Raw genomic sequence first — 14,910 nt, 5'->3', positions numbered from 1 at the left:
CAGTCTATTTCATTTTTCATTTTTTGTCATTTGGAATTCTTTTACTGTAAATACAAAATTCTGTACGTCAAAATACTGTATGGACAAAATACTGACTTGCAAAATTCTGTTTTGTAAAATTCTGTACTACAAAATACTTTATTTTCGATACAGTATTTTTAAAGAAATTTCCTTTGATAAAAAAAAAACACTAAATAGTAACTTTAAATATAATTATTGACAGTAAAGTTGTAATTTTATACAAACATAATTATTAAAGTAAAAAAGTCAATCAATTCTAGGAACACAAATCAAACATTTCTTAAGCATACAAAATACATTTTACAAAAAAAAAAATGTCAAAATCAATATAAATTTAATTTTTTTTCAATCCGTTTTAGGTATGCAACGTGGTTTAATTCAGATTGTTTTTTTTTTTAAATAAGTGTAGTTCTGTTTTTTCTCTTTCTTTTTTCCGTAGCTCCTAATAAAGTACCTAGATTAATCAGCATTAGAAGCTTCCCAACAAACAATATCCCTTCTATAAAGCTTTACAATAGCTACAGTAACATCTGTAAAGCTTTATAGAAGCAAATTTGTTAGTCGGGTTGCCTCTTTATTAAATTGATCTCTTAGAAATTCATAGTAAACCCTCTTTTAAATATATCTGTATTTCAAAATTCTGTAAAAATGCTGTAAAAAATATCGTTTTGATAATGTTTTTACATTATCAAAACGATATTTTTTACAGCATTTTTACAGAATTTTGATATACAGAATTTTGATGTACAGAATTTTGAAATACACTATTTTGGCCAACCAGAATTTTGCTATACAGAATTTTGACTTTCAGAATTTTGTTCGTACAGCATTTTGCACATACAGAATTTTGACATACAGTATTTTGGCCTACAGTATTTTGAATACATAATTTTGCAACATACAGAATTTCGACCCCGACCCCAAATTTGCTCCTATAAAGCTTTACAAGTGGTAAAGTAGCTCCTGTAAAGCATTATAGAAGGGATATTGTTTGTTGGGTGTACCTTTAAAAAAAAAGCATTAATAACTCTTTTAACATTAAATGTTGGAAGATATTAGCGCAAAAATAAAAATAAACATGAACTAGTTGGTTAAATTTAAAAATAAGAATTTTCGTTGAATTTAACGGCTTGAGAAAAAAAATTGATGGAGATAACCACCAAGCAACGGCGTATACAAGGGGGGGGTCACGGGGTCATGACCCCCCCCAAGAACTCAGAACTTGAAAAAGAATTTGTTATGTGATACTGAAATCTCTTGAGTAATATTATTTTTAAAATGTTGAAGTTTTAGAACGAAAATTAAAGGTAAAAAAATTTTTTGGTATTCAAACAAACTATTTTACCATATTTTGGGGATGTGGTCATATTTTTAGCGAACGCTATGCTGGATTAGGATTATTTTGATTCGTTCGATAATATTAGTTGAGCTGTAGAGTTTTGTATGGAAACAAAATCCGGATAAGTATTATATTCAAAGCTTTTTAAAAGAAATTGAATCTAGTAGGTACCTAGTAGGTACACAAAAATAATATCTTAAGGGCAAGACACTGCTTGCCAGCAAATAAAAGAAGCAGCCATATCTTCTATTTTTTTATATGATGAAGTGAATAAAATATGTTTTAAATAGGGAAGCTTTCTGTGGCCTTGCTGTGTGGAGGTCAATTCTGTTGATAAAATTCGTCATCGTCAAAATGTTTAAGGAGGATATCATTTCTCAAATCTTTTTAGTTTTTTGCAATGTTCCAGTTCAATACATTCGTCTGATAAAATTTGGTGAATTTTGTTTGCTTACAGAATATAACAGTATTTTGTACACTCAAAAAATTTCATGTGTAAATAGTACTAATAACTGCGTACATTCTACGAATTTTATTCGTGGTTTTCAGCCACGAATATTATTCGTAAAATAGACGTATATTAGTACTTTAACAATATTTTATTAGTATTCGTAGAAAATCATGCGTATATTTTACGAATACTATTAGTAGATTTACATTCCCATTCGTACATTGTACGAATTATATTGTAGTATTTACTAATTCATTCGTACATTGTACAGCACTATTCGTATATTGTACGAATAGAATTGTAATATTTACGAATGGCTTTACTAATAATTCGTACATTATACAGTGCTATTCGTATATTGTACGAATGTTATTTATTGTAGAACTTTCCGCCATTGAATTTTTTTCCTGAAATTTCCTGAAATATGAATTGTTGAAATAATTATTCAAGCATATAACTGTACTGCAAAACTACAAAAATATATTTCATTAATATTTTACATTTATAAATAAAATGAATGTTTTTTTATCTTAAATATTATACCATATGTAATGTATTCCACGGTGTTCATATTGTTTGTCTTGGAAGGCCACTGAAAATATACAAACATTTAACATTGAAAATCCTTCGAAAAAATGTCTACTTACTACAAATATTTTTAGAAAAACTCCAGTAACCAGTGACAGGTTTTGATATCGTCCGCCATTTTTCAATTTGTTTAGTTGATTGTTGACGAATTTCCGATGCTAACCTTGAAAGAATATTCCAAAATGAAAGTAAAAAGGCACTTAATAAATCAATATTTATGAAATAACATAAATATATGTATATTTTAATGTAACATTAATGTTTCACAACAATGAATAATTCTTAAACATAAATTTACTCACCTGGTTTTTGTTATAATTGTAGTTGTTCGTTCGGTTTAGTAATCACTTTATATATCCACGGTAAACTTTATATTAAATGTACATAGCTATAAAGAAACAAGCACTATCTTTTGGCGCACTGAAACTAAACTATTTTTATAAACTTTATATTTTTAGATTATATTAATTTTATGTATATTTTCCACGAAATATAAATGTTATACATGCGACGACACGCGTATTGCAACTAATTTTTTGATGCTATTTAGGAATGGAAAACGTTTAACAAATAACGGAAATAACGGGTATTTCGGTTCAAAATTGTTGCAACTCAACGAATTATTCGTACATTCTACTAATAATGCGTACAGGTACCTTACGAATGAATTTTGGCTACGAATATTAGTTTTTATTAGTAAATATTACGAATTTATTAGTAAATACTACGAATTTATTAGTAAAAACTACGAAGTCATTCGTACGAGGAATTCACGAATGTTATTAGTAATATGTACACAATAATTCGTACAATGTACTCATGAAATTTGTTTAATTTTTGTTTACGAATAAAATTAGTGCATTGAACGAATAAATTCGTGCATTATACCACACTTATTAGTAAAACTTTACTAATGCATTCGTAAAAATATTACCGCACGAATACATCGTATATTTTACGAATATGCGTACAATACACGAATATTTTTTCTACGAATGCCATTCGTAGCCGTTTTACTAATAAATTTTTTGAGTGTACATACTAAATTTGCTAGATTTGTTGCATTTTTTGAAACAACTATGGATTTGTTAATCATCAATGGCCAGCCAATTATAGAAGCAATGTAAGCAACCTTATCTAAGGCAATTTAAATATTATTATTAAATATCACTTAGGGCTAATTTTTTGAATAGTTAGATAAACCTAAGTTAGAGCTTATTCCTAGGAATAAAAGTTTTTTTTTATAGTGACATTTATTCTTCTGATAGTCTATCTGACGATTGAAAAAGCAGGGCTTAATCTAATAAATACAACTGAATGTTTTTTATATTGTAAACCGCTGATTAATACCTGAAAACGGTTGAATTTCAAAATATCGCCAAAATTATTTTTTTTGTCTTTACTATTTTAATAGAGGTATTTTAAATTCCCATACAATTTTAAAACAAAATTTAAAAAAAAATTATATTTTCAATGCAATTTTTTTTACAAAACTTTGCTATTCGTTTACCTGAGGTTAGGAAGACTTAATTCAAAAGTTATTAAGTAAAAACGATTTTTATTTTAACTTTCTGGGCTAGCGGAAAACAATGAACAGTTGTTTTAAGGCAAATTATTCAATCGAAGTACTCGTACAGTACATTTTATTTTTAGGAGAGGATAGCCTCAATTGGTCAAAATTAAAGCCTAGTGCGCTGCTGATAAGAAACGAAAAATCCCATACAAAAATGAAACAACGAAATGGTAAACCAAAAATTTCGTTCAACTTTTCGTTCTGTAGTACGCTGTTCGGCACAACGAAATTGAAAGTCTAAACTTCTTTTTCGCACACAAACAATTGCCGGGGACATTCATTGTGTGTGGAAAAATGACATTTTGAGTTTTTACTTGCTCTATAGGGCAAGTATTGGTTTCGTGTCGAAAACAAAATTTGAGGTTTTAATCAAAACCAACATTACGATGATGGAGAATTCCAAAAAAAGTGGGTCTCGGTCCGTGCTTCTGTACGTCTGTGCGTCCGTGCGGTTGTGCGTCCATCTGTACACATTTCCACAGCCTAAACGGGTGGACGGTTTTTTTTCAAATTTGGTACAGATGATTTTTATGGAATTCTGAAAGTTGTTTTTTTTTTGTTTTTTTGTATCTCCCTTAGAAAGTGTACCTCCCATACAAATTTTTCAATTCAAACCAAATAACTCGAAAACGGCTCTAACGATTTTGATTAAACTTTGCAGACGTAATATTCGAAGCAATTGCAACAAAACTGCATTTTTAGTTTTTCTCAAAAAAGTCAAAAAATTGTACCTCCCACACAAGTTTTTCAAATTGTACCAAATAACTCGAAAACGGCTCTAACGATTTTGATTAAACTTTGCAAACGTAATATTCAAAGCAATTGCAATAAAACTGCATCTCTATTTTTTTTTTTTTTTAAGTCAAATAAAAAAAACATTTTTTTTTTTTCATTTAACAAAAAAAATTTTTCGTTTCACATCAGCAGCGTTCTAGGCTTTAAGGTTTAACGCTAAACTTAAACGAATCTCATACCGTTTTTGTTTGGTTATTTTTAGAACTATACATTCGGAACTTTTCGATTCGAAATGCAAGACGCACAAATTTTAATGTTTAATAATTCAAAAAGCCCATTTTCAGGTTTATGCCTGCTATCAAAACTTTTGGTAAAAAAAAATTGGCATGACCCCCCCCAAGAAGCAATACGCCCCTGCCACCAAGATGACAGAATATCGTTTTCCAGCCATAAAATTATGTCTGTTTGTCTCTAAACACTTTAATAATAATTTTACTGGACCCCTGTTTCGAAAAGCCCTCTATAGTAGAATTTTTCACTTAGTTCAAATCACGCTACTGAACTAGTTCATTTTAGTTTAATTTATGTCGTTTTCTATTGCTTTCACTTAAGGATTCACTCATACTGAAATCCAACAAAACTCTGAATCGCTTTCACTCAATTCTGAAATTTGAGTAGGTAAAGAAAAATCTTGTCTTGAGGAAAATTTTTTCTCAAACTTGAAAATTTGACAGATTTGAATTAGCTAACTGTCATAAAAAAAAAAATTATTTTTTAATAATTCGCTATCGGTTTGATTTGTCGCGATTAAATAATATTTAAAAATAAATAAATACAAGCTATTTAAAATTACCTTCATCAAAAAATAAACGCTCGCAAATCGCAATGACACTTGCGTTTTAATGTCAACTGGCTGAAAAAAACTAAAGCGTTTCCTCAAGTAAAAAATCCTCCTCAGATGTTCACTTGATAAAAATTTCGACATGATGGCTATGAATAAGGATTCGCTAGAGCGAATACTTAAGATATTTCTCAACTTGAGTGACGACTATGAATTCCGCCTTTAATTATTTAAATATGAGTGATTTTGAGTGAATTCTGTTTTGAATTCAAGAGAATTTTTATTCAGAGAAGCATTCTTTCTGTCATGCTTGTGCGAATAAAACACTTTCAGAAGGCTTCTGAATGGTTCCGGACGCTTCAAAAAACGACATTAGATTAATAAGTCCATTCTTCTACATTCTGAGTCACTAGGCCACTTATTTTGAGCGGAAATTATTAAAATTAAGTGGATTTCATTTAAATTTTCGCATTCAAGAAATTAAGGTGATTTGTCCGCTGAATTGAAGACGGAAGTCATATTAGCAAAAAAAACCATGCAGTAATCCGCTGTGGCATCCGCTTATTTTTCGGTGGTCTTTTTTTCGTGTAGAAACAAAAAGTTTCTTCTCCACATAATCTCCAAAATGGTTCTGGCATCAACAGAATCTATGGCAATAAGTCCGGAAATCGAATATATCTTAAGAACTCAAACTATGGCAAACTGTAGAAAATACATACACAATGTCGACATTTTTTGATAAACCCTATAGTTTGAAAAATTGGGATTCGTGCATATCCCAGTGCATGTTTGAATATTTATAACTTTTCTGCTTAGAGCCTTATAATATTCACTCTTCATTATACAGGGTATCCGGTAAAGAATGGATAAGCCTGAAATGGCTGATAGCTACATATGTGACCGTTCTAAAACCAAAAAGAAAAAAATTCTATCGCGAATGCGATTGGCGATTGGACCATATGCTACTAGCACCGTACACGACAGACAATTTTGGTTCTATAAAGCTTTACAGATGCAATTGTTGCTTCTGTAAAGCATTATAGAAGATTGTTAGGAGGGTAGTTTCAACAACTTTGAACTAATTTAACAGGACGGATGTTCACATTTCGTATTTCTAAAATGACGTCCGTGTAAAAAAAAATTAAAATGTCGGATGCTAGCTTCTTCCATCCTATTAAATTAGTTTTTGTTTTGACCACCTGTAGCGCATTTCAACTTTACCAATCGCCAATATAGCTTTTTTTTCGGTCAGAGTATTTCTATTTACATCGGTTTTACGATTTCGTTCACCACAATCACGAATGAATGAATTTTATCGATTTCTTTGTTCGAAAAATCTCATACAAAAATGACACAACGAAATCGTAAACGAAAAATTTAGTTCAACTTTTCGTTCTGCAGTACGCTGTTCGAAACAGCGAATTTTTTTTATTATTTATGTTTTGCAATTTGTGAATATATTTCGCAAGCATTTGCGAAGAAAAATTTCGCATCAGCAACGTACTAGGCTTTAAAGACAATTTCAGAATGGTTATAGTTTTTATCTTATCTAGAGTAATTACGAAGTTATTGATACCAAAATGCAAAAAAGGCGTATTAATTTAATAAATTAATTTTAGTATAACATATTTTAAAATTTTCACATAACTGCCACAAATGCATGAATTTCCTTCCACTAAGGGCATATTTTACAATAGCATCTTTCGCAATGCATTTTTAGGACATTCTCGCACTTATTATCCAGTTTATCTCGTTGAAGAAGCAATATTTTTTCTGGAAACTTGGTGGCTCTTAAGGGCTCATGATAAGTTGAAGTTCTAGAAGATTCAAGAAAAACTAATTCAAAATAGCCTACATTATTACAAGTCAAAGACGGTAACGGAGGTGAATAATTAGGCTACGTTTGGTTAGTTTTTCGTGAAACTTCTAGAACATCAACTTTATCATGAGTCCTTAAGACCTACCAAGTTTCAACAGAAAAGATTGCTTCTTCAACGAGATAAACTGGAGACAAGGTCAATATGTCTTTTTCGTTACTTTGGAATGGCCGATTGTCAAATGCATCCGTTTACCCATAATTGTTTTAACAGAACGTATGCTAGCTCCTTCCGTCCTGTTAATTTTAGTTTTTGTTTTGACCACCGGTAGCGCATTTCAACTTTACCAATCGCCAATTGAGAAAGGAAAGTGAGTTTACGTCCGAAAACAAAACTGAACGAAACCGAGCAATCCGCTATTATGGCTGTGCCATCTGATTTGCATGTATTTGGGAATTTTTGTACGTCAACGTACGCATCACTCTTCCGACTATAAATGTTAAGCATGGAATACACGATACAATTATCGTACTTCGTACCGATTATTGTACAAAATTTGAATCGCATTCGATAATTGTATCGTATGTGTGCCTGTGCACCAAAGTAATCTGCTGTTCCCATATCGCACGGTCGAATGCTGATTATTAGAAAACAAGAGGTAGTATGCGATTGATTAGATGATAGTTTTACCGTGTGTGTGGGCTTTTAATTCACCTATGATTCAGTTTTTGAGATTACAGAAAATTTTTTTAACTAACATCCAAATAATGGATAAAAATGAGAAAATGTATTTGACAGATAGTGAAATCGTAAGTGAATCGCATGGTGTATGTGCTTTCTTTCGATATTGTTAACGATATCGGCACATCTCAAGTCAAGTACGATGATTGTATCCTGTTTTCCATGCTTTATAATTGACGACTGGACCACCCTTTTAACAATTTTGCTTCTATAATACTTTACAGAAGCAACAGTAGCACCTGTAAAGCGTTATAGAATCAAAATTGTTTGTCGGGCATGTACCCTGGCGAAAAGAAGTTGAAACTACTTATACACATCAAGTATCAGAAATTGTAGAAAATAATATTTAAATTGATTAGTGCTGTAATGAAATTATTTATTAAAAGTAAAACCAAAAGTTTAATAAAAGTAAAAATTTGTTTTCATAAAAAGAAAAGGTCAAACTATATTTAATATATATATATAGCAAAATTCTTATTAAAATCGAAGGTTGTGTTGCAATAAGTGTAGTTTAAGTGTGATCTGGTAGTTTTCTTTGCATTTTTTTTTCTTGAAAAGTTGGTAGGTGGTCAATATTATATAGTTTACAGAACTTGAATTTAATCTTGTTTGTTATATTTCAGACAAGGGTGAGTGCTTATCGCGGACACTTTTGAGTCCAGTGCAACTCATAAAGAAAGCCTGAAATTTATATGTTTCATCTCCCAAAAATATGTTCAATGATATATTTTTAAAGAGGTTTCTTTATCTTCAAAGAATCATCCAAAATCCATGGGTTGCACCAAAACATGATCAAATAACATTAACAACTTTTAGATAGAACTTTATCCCTTGCAAGAAGGTATTTATTTCATTAATTCATATTCATGCCTATTGGAGAAGACGCAGTGGGAATCTACTTGATCCACAGCCGAATCAAATTTCAATCTGTGAACTCGCTGGAATGAACTGTATTATCGATCCACGAAAACACACTAAACTGCTTACCGACATACCCCTACTAACAATTTTGCTTCTATAATGCTTTACAGAAGCAACAATTGCATCTGTAAAACTTTATAGAACCAAAATTGTTTGTCGGGTATGTCATTGTTGACACTTACATAGCCAAATCTCATTCCATCACATCCGCACCGGCGACTTCGGTAATACGAAATCTTGTGAAAGTGACTCTCACTCCCGCCGCATTGCATCTGCGTCTTCGGTAGGATAATAGAGGCGTGATTATCTTTTTTATGTTTCCTTTTCTCTGATTGTGATTAAGTTTTTGGGGAAAAACTTGAATGCTACAGAAATAAAAAATGTCAATTAAGTTACTTACATGTAATTTTTCTGAAATTAATTTCATTTAAAGCTGAAACACAATCACGCTTTAGGGCGGCGCTTCGTTGCGTTACGTTGAGAAATCCTCAAAGCGCGCTTCTGTCACTTTAACTTTGAACAGCTGATTGCAACATAAAATCTGCTGTCAAATAAAAAAAAAAAACAGTCACTCACAAAATTATTGGGCCAAGTCTTTATCGTGATTTAATTGTGGAAAAATGAAAAAGGATATTAATGTGTTTAAAAAATGCATAGAAATTTGTTTATTCTTTAATCCTATAGTTATAAAAACAAAACCAATCAAAATATATTGTTTTTAACAATAAAACTCAGTCTTAAACATCATTAAATTTTTTTTGTTTTTAATACGTAAATTGTTTTGATTTAAAATATCTCGATGTCGTTTTTTTGTGCAAAATCTATATAGAGAAATTAAAAAACACACATAGTTTTGCAATAATTTATTTTTTTTTATTCACATTTGGCGCAATAATAATGTGGGTGACTGTAACTATGTCTGTTAAATGTCAGAAAGCGAGCAAAAGTTCAGTCTGGTTGAACTTTTGCTCGCTTTCTTACGTTTCCTTACGTTTGTCAAAAAAAGCGTACGTAAGAAAAGCGTCATTGTGTGAGGATACACAGATTTCCTATAGTTGAACTTTTCGCAGTTGTCAAAATCGACGGCAAAGCGTGATTGTGTTTCAGCTTTTATATTTTTTGAAGTTATACTTCTTATGGGAGGGTGAGTATGAAAATTTGCTTTTTGACAAGAATGTCAAAGGGATTATGACGCGATCACCCTGGGTAGCAGGGCTGTCGTTTCACCTTTAGAGTAGGCAGTACTTTAGTATTTAAAAATGCAGTACGCCGCAGTACGGCAAACATAAAACACACAACACGTTGCAAGTTACATGTTTCATGTGGCAGGTTGCATGTGGCAAGTTGTATGTGGCAAGTTGCATGTGGCAAGTTGCATGTGGCAAGTTGTATGTGGCAAGTTGCGTGTGGCAAGTTGCATGTGGCAAGCTGCGTGTGGCAAGTTCTAGTGGGAAGTTGTATGTGACAAGTTCCATGTGGTAATTTCCATGTAGCAAGTTGCCAGGGTTGCAAAAAGCTCACATTTCAGCTGAGCTCACAGCTCAGCTCAAATTTGAGCTAGGTACCATAGCTCAGCTCATTTGAGCTGAGCTGAAAGTGAGCGCCCCAACTTCCAACGCCTATATCTCGGAATTTTGAAGAAAATGGAAAAAAAATTTTTGATGCCAAAAGGTAGCGGGGACTCTAACATACATTTGGGTACACCTCTCATCCCTGTAGGTCCACGCGTTCTCAAACCGGGAGAACTTAAAAGTAAAAAAAAAAATACGCACGATTCTGAAAAAATAGGCATGATGTGGCGGTTTAACATGGAAGGCGATTTTTTAAAAATCTGACAATGTGCAAAGCGTAGGCCCATGACACAAGCTATCATTTGGCATCACTCCCAAAAATTGCTCTCAAACGGTTTAGCTTCCAGGAGCGTTCAAAGATTCGGGGATTTTTCGAAACAAAATTTTACCCCAACTTTCAAAGGCGATTTTCTCGGAATTTTGAAAAAAATCGAAAAACCGGATTATACCACTATCGGGTAGCTGAGAATATAAGCTTTCATATGGCACCACTCCCCTGTCTCTAGATCAAAGCGTTCGAACGCCTATATCGCGGAATTTTGAAGAAAATGAAAAAAAATTTTGATGCCAAAATTTAGCGGGGACTCTAACCTACATTTGGGTACAACTCCCATCCCTGTAGGTCCACGCGTTCTCAAACCGGGAGAACTTAAAAGTAAAAAAAAAATTAGGCACGATTCTGATAAAATAGGCATGATGTGGCGGTTTAACATGGAAGGCGATTTTTTTAAAATCTGATAATGTGCAAAGCGTAGGCCCATGACACAAGCTATCATTTGGCATCACTCCCAAAAATTGCTCTCAAGCGGTTTAGCTTCCAGGAGCGTTCAAAGATTCGGGGATTTTTCGAAAAAAAATTTTACCCCAACTTTCAAAGGCGATTTTCTCGGAATTTTGAATAAAATCGAAAAACCGGATTATACCACTATCAGGTAGCTGAGAATATAAGCTTTCATATGGCACCACTTCCCTGTCTCTAGATCAAAGCGTTCAGCTCCCAGAAGTTTTTTCGCGCCCCCAACTTCCAACGCCTATATCGCGGAATTTTGAAGAAAATGAAAATAAAATTTTTGATGCCAAAAGGTAGCAGGGACTCTAACCTACATTTGGGTACAACTCCCATCCCTGTAGGTCCAAGCGTTCTCAAACCGGGAGAACTTAAAATTAAAAAGAAATAGGCACGATTCTGAAAAAAAAGGCATGATGTGGCGGTTTAACATGGAAGGCGATTTTTTAAAAATCTGATAATGTGCAAAGCGTAGGCCCATGACACAAGCTATCATTTGGCATCACTCCCAAAAATTGCTCTCAAGCGGTTTAGCTTCCAGGAGCGTTCAAAGATTCGGGGATTTTTCGAAAAAAAAAAAATTACCCCAACTTTCAAACGCGATTTTCTCGGAATTTTGAAAAAAGTCGAAAAACCGGATTATACCGGAATTCAAATGAGCTGAGCTATGGTACATAGCTCAAAAGTGTGCTAGCTCAAAATTTGAGCTGAGCTGTGAGCTGAGCTCAGCTAACTTTTGAGCTTTGTAGCAACCCTGCAAGTTCCATATTGCTACTACTTGTGCTGAAGCACACACAATTCTCATAAAATTACCATATCGCACATTTTATGCGCAATTCATTTACTTTCGTTAACCATCAACCGTACGTTCTGAACCGCACAACATGAGTAAATTTCACAGAATAAATTGAAAACTACATGGACGCAAGGAGGATGAAAGAATTAATTTATTGTTCACTTGATAAAAATGTAAAAAAAACTAAGTGTGGATTATTTACTTCATAATAGAAATTAAAAATATCAAATAAAATTAATTTACATAATACTGAATGAGAAGTATAACTTCAGTCGCGTGTACATGTGTACACACACTCTTTTTTAATTAATTTATTTTACCTGACTGTAAACACTTGTATTCTTATGTCTCCTGATTTTTCATGTGTATATGTAGTTGCTTATTTTTGCCACTAGTGTCGCATTTTGACTTTTCCAGTTGTCAATTGGGCCTTAATAAAAGCTGAAACACAATCACGCTTTTTGATTTTGACAACTGCCAAAAGTTCAACCATACGAAACATGTGTAACCTCACACAATGACGATTTTTCTACGTACGCTTTTTTTGACAAACGAAAGGAAACGTAAGAAAGCGAGCAAAAGTTCAACCAGACTGAACTTTTGCTCGCTTTCTGACATTTATCAGACATAGCTACAGTCACCCACATAATTATTGCGCCAAATGTGAATAAAAAAAAATAAATTATTACAAAACTAGATGTGTTTTTTTGTTTCTCTATATAGATTTTGCACAAAAAAACGACATCGAGATATTTTAAATAAAAACAATTTACGTATTAAGAACAACAATAATTTAATGATGTTGTAGACTGAGTTTTATTGTTTGTTCTGTTTAAAAAACAATTTATTTTGATTGGTTTTGTTTTTATAACTATATGATTAAAGAATAAACAAATTTCTATGCATTTTTTAAACACATTAATATTCTTCTTTATTTTTCCACTTTTTAAATCAAGATAAAGACTTGGCCCAATAATTTTGTGAGTGACTGTGTTTTTTTTTTTATTTGACAGCAGATTTTTTGTTTCAATCAGCTGTTCGAAGTCAAAGTGACAGAAGCGCGCTTTGAGGATTTCTCAACGTAACGCGATGACGCGTCTGGCAAAGCGTGATTGTGTTTCTGCTTTTAATTTCTTCAAATTTCTTACAACAACTACTACTTTCGATTTTGTCCCCTTGCGGCAAATGTTGAAACTTCTCTTGTGGATTCCCCCTAAGAAAAATAATATTATCTCATACACAAACCTTTTTGCCGTTACGTAACGTTATGCTGTTTCTTTTACGTTACATTTATTGCTCAGTTTTGACAGTTTGACAGTTGCTCAATTTGATAGAACACACGTCAAATTCCGATTAGTCATTTTATTTTTCATTAAATTATTATTATATTTTGTTTTATAAAATCAATTAAATAAACTACAAATTATAAGAAATTAATAATATAAAAATCACCATTCAAGATGGTGTATATTGGAAGAGGTGAGTTAAACGAAACTTTCAGATAAAACCTATGAATTCATTCGAATTTCTCATATTCAGATGGTCAAGTGCTGGAGCGACGACCTTGGTCCATAGAACGAGTGATTGGCATCTTCACCAGCTTTTTTGGCTTTGTTCTGGCATTGTAAGTTGTTCTTAAACTTGTTTGCCAATACTAACGTGTTTTTTGTTATAGTTTCCGAACATTATTAGCTCCATTGCTTGATGCCCAAAACAATGCTGGACGCAATTGGGGAAGTGGCGGCGGTGGTGGTGGAGGAGGTGGCGGCGGTGGAGGTGGCCCCGGCCGTGGAAATGGACCCAGACCAAATAGAAGAATAGGTCGAATTATGACCATTCCTGATTGTACCGTTCCTGGAGGTGGATGATCTCGGTAACGTGTCCAAGACAACACAAGTGTGCTTTTCTAGTCACATTTCTTGGACACAGTCGACCATCTTTTTGAGATGATTTCAGCATTTTTATTGCTCGCATGACGAAATGCTCTTAAATCCATCATTGGAAGGAGTATTTCTGAATTTTACATCTCATTCAAGACGGTTTTAGTTAGTTTAAGGTTTTTCATTTCTATTTTCTTAGTTTCACTTTGGTCTTCTATTAACTTTCCAGATTTCTTTCTACTAGTTTATTATTATGTGCAATAGGCAGGCAAACTCAAGGTTACACTGTTGAGGTGTATAAATAATGTACATAATAGGAAATGAAATAAATTAAATATTTGTATTCAAACTTAAATAGTTTTTTTGAATGCATTAAGTTTTTTTTTTAAATTTTTTTTTTTTTCCTATTTTTGTTTAAGGAAATTACTTAAAAAGATAAGGATGGAATCTGTGGATGAATTTGCTCATGAAGGGTGTATGTATCTTCTCTTCATAGGCTTTTGTTTGGGTCTATTTTCTCACTACAACAGCAATTCATTTGTAGTCAGAAAAGAAGCAGTCAGAGATTTTATGGAGGCCATAAACGCATTCAGCTCTATTCGGAAAGAAAAATCGTGCGGCCGGAGAATTGTTTTAAAAATATTAAAGTTCGTTCGTTTTGCATTTCGAATCGAATAGTTCCAAAGAGTTCTAAGAATAACCAAACAAAAACGTTGTGTGATTCGTTTGCTTTTGTTTAGTTTTTAGCCATAAGTTTGACCAATTAAGACCATCCTGTTCTTAAAGTACAATGTAATGTATAGGGATATAGGATTTTCATGCACTTAAAAACGAAAAATATGCGCTTAA

At 32.6% G+C, this 14,910-nt stretch overlaps 1 protein-coding gene across 1 annotated transcript; it reads left to right on the top strand.

Annotated features, from left to right (window-relative positions):
* Window positions 1-13,503: 13,503 nt before the first annotated feature.
* LOC129912068 (glycine-rich selenoprotein-like) lies at window positions 13,504-14,416 on the top strand. The gene is made up of 3 exons (XM_055990172.1): window positions 13,504-13,660; window positions 13,721-13,805; window positions 13,857-14,416. Exons 1-3 carry the CDS (start codon window positions 13,642-13,644, stop codon window positions 14,047-14,049), a joined length of 297 nt encoding a protein of 98 aa, XP_055846147.1. The 5' UTR covers window positions 13,504-13,641; the 3' UTR covers window positions 14,050-14,416.
* Window positions 14,417-14,910: the final 494 nt, after the last annotated feature.

Source organism: Episyrphus balteatus, chromosome 2 (assembly GCF_945859705.1).
Source record: "Episyrphus balteatus chromosome 2, idEpiBalt1.1, whole genome shotgun sequence".
NCBI lineage: Eukaryota > Metazoa > Arthropoda > Insecta > Diptera > Syrphidae > Episyrphus > Episyrphus balteatus.
The sequence above is the reverse complement of the archived record's forward strand: the minus strand, read 5'-3'. Positions and strand labels throughout refer to the sequence as shown.

What these genes read in the sequence shown, in the direction of transcription:
- LOC129912068 (XM_055990172.1), top strand. An exon ending in TTTGGCTTTGTTCTGGCATT is followed by an intron (nt 13,806 to 13,856) that starts GTAAGTTGTTCT and finishes TTTTTGTTATAG; the next exon opens with TTTCCGAACATTATTAGCTC.